The sequence below is a fragment of the Penaeus japonicus genome, unplaced genomic scaffold (genome assembly GCF_977035675.1).
Source record: "Penaeus japonicus unplaced genomic scaffold, GWHDUDI00000001_assembly GWHDUDI00000030, whole genome shotgun sequence".
Taxonomy (NCBI): domain Eukaryota; kingdom Metazoa; phylum Arthropoda; class Malacostraca; order Decapoda; family Penaeidae; genus Penaeus; species Penaeus japonicus.
Window position 1 is genome coordinate 7,007,516 of NW_028234432.1, and position 6,893 is coordinate 7,014,408.

The 6,893-nt window shown below is 39.6% G+C and overlaps 1 protein-coding gene across 15 annotated transcripts in view; it reads left to right on the top strand.

Moving 5' to 3' along the window:
- The window catches only part of Lrrk (Leucine-rich repeat kinase), a 46,443-nt gene extending 39,550 nt beyond the window's left edge, over window positions 1–6,893 (top strand). For 7 of the 15 annotated variants that reach the window (XM_086554920.1, XM_086554926.1, XM_086554921.1 and 4 more), the window contains 13 exons: window positions 705–758; window positions 1,027–1,225; window positions 1,404–1,610; window positions 1,885–2,136; window positions 2,361–2,502; window positions 2,784–2,893; window positions 3,097–3,219; window positions 3,460–3,661; window positions 3,903–4,101; window positions 4,262–4,519; window positions 4,736–4,950; window positions 5,067–5,200; window positions 5,338–6,893. In XM_086554920.1, coding sequence (XP_086411046.1) covers window positions 705–758; window positions 1,027–1,225; window positions 1,404–1,610; window positions 1,885–2,136; window positions 2,361–2,502; window positions 2,784–2,893; window positions 3,097–3,219; window positions 3,460–3,661; window positions 3,903–4,101; window positions 4,262–4,519; window positions 4,736–4,950; window positions 5,067–5,200; window positions 5,338–5,715 — 2,473 coding nt within the window. In that variant the 3' untranslated portion in view covers window positions 5,716–6,893. Of the gene's footprint in view, window positions 1–322; window positions 347–704; window positions 759–1,026; window positions 1,226–1,403; window positions 1,611–1,884; window positions 2,137–2,360; window positions 2,503–2,783; window positions 2,894–3,096; window positions 3,220–3,459; window positions 3,662–3,902; window positions 4,102–4,261; window positions 4,520–4,735; window positions 4,951–5,066; window positions 5,201–5,337 lie in introns of all 15 variants that reach the window. The other 8 variants (XM_086554923.1, XM_086554930.1, XM_086554925.1 and 5 more) reach the window with 2 other exon arrangements.

Genomic DNA, 6,893 nt, shown 5'->3' on the forward strand with positions numbered 1-6,893 from the left:
TTCTGCTCTTATGTTTAGTCATGGTTGCTTTGGGGTCTTGGAAAGGGAGAGAGTTTTTTTTTTTTTTTTTTTTTTTCCCCCACACTCTTAATTTGTCATGATTGCTTTGGGTTTACTGTGCAAATTTTAAAAATGAAACTGTGTGCATTTTGAGTGTTTTATGCTGAATAGATTCAAGATAGATTGCTTTGAGATTTTTGAAAATTGTTTATGTATTGCATATTTCTGTACCTATCCTTTTCATCATCAGTGTGCATGATGTAAGAGATATATGCTGCATATATTGGGTGATATTGATTTGAAGTGTGTTATATTTTCATAGCCTGCAAGGACCAATATTTTCAAGGTTAGCATGATTTTTACAGCACCTTAATTAGACATTTGATTTTCTTTATGCTCTTGTGTATTAGACAATTATTTTGTATTATGGTGTTTGCTTGCATAGATTAGTTGTATTTTCACTTTAATAGTAATTTTTGCTTCTTGGGTTGAGAGTTTGAGAATGAAGCAATAATGCATTTTCTTGGTGAATGTAAAGTCATTAAATTTATTTCATAATCATAATGTCACTTTTGTTGTGTCACATGATTGGTATGTAGTAGTATGTAGCCACATTTAGGATGCACAGAAAATATAAAAGTATGTAGAGTATGCTGTGTTATCATTATTTTTGAGAAGGAAAAGTTGGTTTTCATATTTTCCAGATATTTTGTCATGAACTGCAAGTGTCGTAGTCAACATTTGTATATTTTTAATTGGTCAGTTTTTTTTCGTCTTGTGTTCTTTACCTTTCTTATTAATCTGTTGAAATATATTGTAAAATCAAAGGGCCAAACTAGGTGCCATTTTGTAGTCTGCATATCTTCAAAAACTGGCATACGCTGTTTGAATAATAGATAAGGAAAACAAATAAATAACTTAAAACACTGCAATATTCTTCCTAACATGGATATCAAGACGACTCATTCATTCTCCCAAAATATCTTCCTGGATTCACTGTAACCCTTGGTTCTCCACCCCAATTAGTCGCAAGCCATCAGCTGAAGGGAGACCAGACCTGGACAACAGTGGAAACAACGAGGGAGAGACGTCGGGTGGCCAAGAGGTGACACCGGTCGTCTATTCCTTCATGGTGGAGGAATGCATCCTGGCCGCTTACACCGCGCGCTCTGTGCCGTGTCCTCTCCATGCGGATCTCCTATTGGCCCAGATTGCGCCTGATACAGTAAGTGACAGATTTTTAGCCATAGGATACAGTAGAGTGAGAACTTCTATTAAGTTCTCTTATCTGGAATTTTCATGTTGTAATGTCAATCTCATTTTTGGTGGAATATGATTATTAATTGTCTTTGGCTATACAAATAATTGAATACCCTAATGCATCATACAATATTTCCTCACAGGTTTTCCTAGACTTAGGTGATAGGTATCTCGTTCGTCCAGAGCTAATCAAGCAAGGCAAACTGCTGGGCCGTGGAGGCTTTGGCTTCGTCTTCCAAGGGGCATGTCGCAACAGGGCGAGCGGGGCTCCCATGGATGTGGCCCTTAAGATGCTGCAGCCTGTTGACCCAGGAACTAGTGCCAGACAGAGTGCCATCGTTGCCTATAAGGTATTCACTTGCATCAGTTTCTTTGTTGGAAGGGTTTCACATTATTTTGAGGTACTGTTGATGATATGTTAGATCCCTGAACCAGTGTGAGATAACGTGTTATTGTTGCATTCAAAATGATATATGAAAGTTTCATGTATTGATTTCACATTTTGAGCTATTTTTTAGGCACATATTAGAGATAAAAGGAGAGATAAAGGTTTGATTTCTAGCAAGTAATTGCATCATAAAATGATCATATATGATAAGACATATACCTGTTTCCCATCAATAGGCTGCTCAGAGCAAGTGGGAGCGCGACCCCCTGCAATACGCATGCAAGGCCTACTGCTCAGCAAGACAAGAGGTGAACATCCTCCTCTCACTCCGCCATCCCCACATTGTTCCACTGGTGGGCGTGTGTCCGCGTCCCCTCGCCCTCGTCCTGGAGTTGGCACCCCAAGGAGCTCTCGACCAGTGTCTCAAGCATTACCAGCGATCGGGAGCAAGACTGTCCCTCCATACATTGCAAGCTGTCGTGTTGCAGGTTTGTTTTAATATTCTCTTGATATACACAAGTCTAGAAATTACAAGGTATAGAAAATACAAATAATTTAGTTTTATAGTGCTGTATAGTAAAAAAATTGTCACATCTTTGGTAACCAACTCTCTAAGAACTAAAACTTGGATTTAGCTGGACAGTATAGTGTACTTAAGGAAAGTCAGTAAGTTATCCCAAAGATGCAGCCTACAAAATGCTCTCGCACACAGGTGGCCAAAGCACTGGAGTACCTGCACGGCCAACACATCATCTATCGAGATCTGAAAAGTGAAAACGTTCTTGTGTGGGAACTTCCTCCACCCTTCCATCACCAGCCTCAGCCCAGAGTAGATGTCCGACTTGCTGATTATGGTAAGCTCTCATTTTGTTCTTTGTGTGTTGTAGGGTGTTTTCCTCGGGAGGACTAGTGTTTTTTTTTGTTTTGTTTTTCAAATATTATTTTTTTTCTCTCTCTCTCTCTCTTATTAGTAAACATATTGATACTTGGTAGATAACATTTTTATACATGATTTATGTTTCCTCATTTCTGATGCCTCTCTGGAAATTCTTGAACAAATATAGTCTCGAGAAGAAAGAAAGAAAAGCTAAAAAAAGGAAATTGCAATTCTCATACATATACCATTTCCTCCCAGGTATTAGCAGATCGAGTCTGCCCACTGGTACAAAAGGCTTTGGAGGCACCGAGGGATTCATGGCACCTGAGATGATGAGACACAACGGAGAGGAAGAATATACGGAAAAGGTGTGTGGCCTCGGCATGGAGGCGCTGTAGTTTTTGTTGTTGTTTTTTTGCATTTTTAAAAGTTTTTGCTGTCTTTTCTTTTCTTCATTCAGATTTTTATCTTCTAAGTTAAAGATTTACTTAATAATATGATAATAATCATCTGTGTGTGTGTTTAAATTTAATATTTCATTGTCATATACCTTTCATTTCCTTTATTTCAGGTGGATTGCTTCTCCTTCGGAATGTTCATGTATGAGCTCCTGACAACCCACCAGCCCTACGAACACTGTGACAACGTGAAGGAGCATGTGTTGGAGGGAGGGCGACCAGCTCTCACACACAGGGTAGGTGGATGGGCCCATTTTGCTTGTGTTTTTGAGAACTTCCTTTTTTTTGTTGTTGTTATTGATAATGCTGATTTTATTGTGGGTTATTTAGCATTAAAAATTGTAGTACTCTAACATTTTTTCTCTAATCTTAAACTTTTTGATTTCTGTTCCTATCATACTGTTTTATTTCTGTCTATTTTTTCTATTTCTTACTTTCTTTCTGTAATATTCTCTCTCATAAATCCTTTTCTGCAGGAGACAGAGTACCCTGTTTACGTCCTTGACCTGATGGTGATGTGCTGGTCGCAACAGCCCAGACTACGACCCTCCGCATCCCAGATCGTCTCCATCGCCTCCGCACCAGAGTTTACCCACCTCTTGGATGTGGCTTCGCTCGATCACTCTCTCAACATCATGGATGCCATAAGGGTGCCACCTGTTTTGGTGAAGGATGAAGGTAAAGGAATTTGGTTCTAGGTTTTGCCGTGTCTCTTGGTAGTGGTGTCGTTAAAGTTAAAGGGGTTGATGTTGGTGGGTATAATTTATAGTGTTGGTCAGTAAGATGGTATAGTTTGTTTTGATGGAGCCTGTTAATTGATATTCAAAAAATATTATTACTGAATAAATAACTTACATCTGAAATGGTATTTGACAAAAAAAAAAAAAAAAAAGGCTAATATTTATGCTCACTGACACAGATGGGGAATTAGTCGTACGTGACCAAGGCAGCATCTGGGTAAGCCGCACTTCGCCTCAACTGGACATGGTTGGTGCAGGCGAATGGGGCTGGGGTGCCTACACCAGCATAGAAGGGCTTCCTGACACCATCACTGCCATGTGCTGTGTTGGGGAATACGTGTGGCTGGGAGACAATGCAGGAAATATCCATGGCTACAGGTGAGTGTGATGATTTTGATGGTTAAAGTATATATCCAGTATGATTTATGATTTTGAAATAAAAGTATGCTAGAAATGTCTCCAGATGTGTTTACTGGTTCTATGTCATGAAATGGAAATTTGGAAAATTTGTATTTGTATTTGCTTTATCTTTCTACAGCACCCGTGACTATGGGAGAGTCTTCAGTTATTGCCTTGAGCCAGATGCCCCCCAGTCTTCTCCTGTTCGTTCGCTCTGCAGCTTGCATGCACTGGGAAGAGTTGCAGTTGCTCTGTGCAATGGTCGTCTCTTCCTGTGCAGTTCCGACGTAACACCAACGTCTCCTGTGCTTGGTGAAGGAAGCTTTGTTATGACTGAGCTAGCTGGATCCACACAGGAGATTCACTGCTTGGCAGTTGCCCAGACTCCTACTACATGGTATGTGATGTGGAAATTGTTATAATAGGAAATTCTGTTAAGCACTCGTAAGGAATGAATTCATGAGGATACAAGTTTATTGACAGAGAAACTGATGTTTGTGTCACACTATTTGTAGTTGAGTTTTCAGTAAACATACAAAACACTGGAGAGGTGGTCATCAACTCTGCTCCATACATAAAACAGTATCATGAGAACACCCTCTCCTCTTAACAGGTCATTGTGGTGTGGAGGCAGTGAGGGCACAATGAGCATCTTCTCCCTGCGCGATGATGGTTTGGTGGTGAGCCAGGACTCTGTCTCGCACTTCACCACCTCCACACCCCCGCCCTCAGGAGATTCCTGTGATGTCATGATCCTCCATGCGCCACAGACGATCTCAACCGTCTCTAGACACCTGAGGAATTCTATATGGTCTTATGTTTATCCAGGTAGGAAGGACTCTTAGTTTGACTAATTTGTGTCAGTCTTGACTCTATTTTCACTTTATTTTGAAAAAAGTATTGATGTTGAGTGGAAAAACTACAACTAAAATATCTCTTTTCAGGCTGTGTTGTATATCACTGGGATGTAAAAGAGAAGAAATTAGTAAACAGATTGGACTGTTCCAAGTTAGTTCCCTGCTCTGAAAGTCTACAATCCATAAGCATTGAAGAGCATCTTTCCCCATCACAATGTCAGGTATGTCTAGAGTGGCATTGGCTTGAGTAATTAAATGAGGAAGGACTGTTGATTATATAAGTATTTATTGGATGTCATTCAGTTTTCATTTAGGTGAGTCATTTGCTGTATGTCATATATATATCTTCCACCTTCAGGTCTCTGCTGTCGCAGTGTGCGGGGGCGAGGTTTATGTAGGGACGACCTGGGGCTGCGTCGTGGTGGCCGAGGCGGAATCCATGCGACCCATCACAGTCTTCCGGCCCTATGAGGACGAGGTGCGAGCCATCGTCCCACTACCTCCAACATCAATCATTGTGGAGCCAGAGTCAATTCCGGGAGACATGTCAGATGGCAGCGAGGGGGACATTGAGAGGCTGATGAACCCGGTGCCGCTGCTAGCGACCATCGGGAAGGGCTACCGCAATCTGCTGGGCCGGTATGCGCCCATTCCCAGATCAGCACAACCCGAACCGGGTGCCCAGAGAGCCATGTACTGCTTGCTGTGGCGAGCACACCATTGGCTCAACACATGAGTCTTCTTGTGAGAGTGATATAGGATTTTGTTAATATTGAATTTGTTGATAATTAAAAAAAGCTAGTTTTTAAAAAACTTATTTTCTTTTTTTTTGTACTCTATAAGGAAAAAAAAGTGAAATTGGTCACAAATTAGATAAATAAGTGAGTCAGAGATTTTTTAGGTTGTATCTAAAAAGGATTCTTACTCAGGATATCTCTTAACATGAATCAGTTTAAAGAAAAAAAATGAACAATTGAAGAAAACGACTGAACTCGACGATTTTCAATTGAGAAAAAATGATGAATTGCTTCTTGAAAACTTAAAATTGTTTCATCCTCGCCAGATAAGACTACAGAAAAAAGTTGCTCGGCTAAGCTCCATTCAGGCTTTCAGATGCTCGAATGGAAATCTCATTTTGTAAAGCCTCCAGGTTCTGTGCAACAAGCTTCAATTATTTAGATTCATCACAAGCAGAGGAACTATTCAGTTGCAGTGATGAAAAACATCTGAGTTGAAGTATATTTTAGGCCTTGAATAACTTTCGTTTGCAAATTGAAGTGTGACCTTGGAAGGTGAAAACTATTCCTGTGTGACGTGTATACAAGATAACTCCTTATGTTTTAAAATCATACACAAAAATTGCCTTACATGATATCCATCCGTGATGCGGATGGCAGCTTTTAGAAGTGTTTTGATAGGTTACCAGGTTGAACCTCTTGCTGTTAAGGTTTTTATGTATATTTATATACAGTAATTGCCAAGCAAGACATGTTAGTACTTCCAATTTATTTTGAAGCTTTGTTTTATAACAGATAGAATTGGGAAACAAAATACTGTTATATACTGTTTTACCTGCAGAGAAAACAAGAAAATGTCGACTGAAACGAATAGTTGATATTTTTACCAAAGAAGCTATTCCAGGATTACTTGTAATATATATAATGGCAATTCTATTTAATCAGCTGTGATTTAATGTGTATTCCTATGTAAACTATGATGTAGCACAAGTGTATGACTACTTATAAACTCACTGCGCTTTGTCAGTATCGGCAGACTGACCAACTCAGAATTCTTGTTCTCTAGTCAATAACTGTTTTATTGTGATAATGTTTCTTACAGGCAACCATGGTTATTTTTAGTGCAGGGTTTTTTGTAAAATTGACATCATACCAGCAACACATTCTCAATACTTGA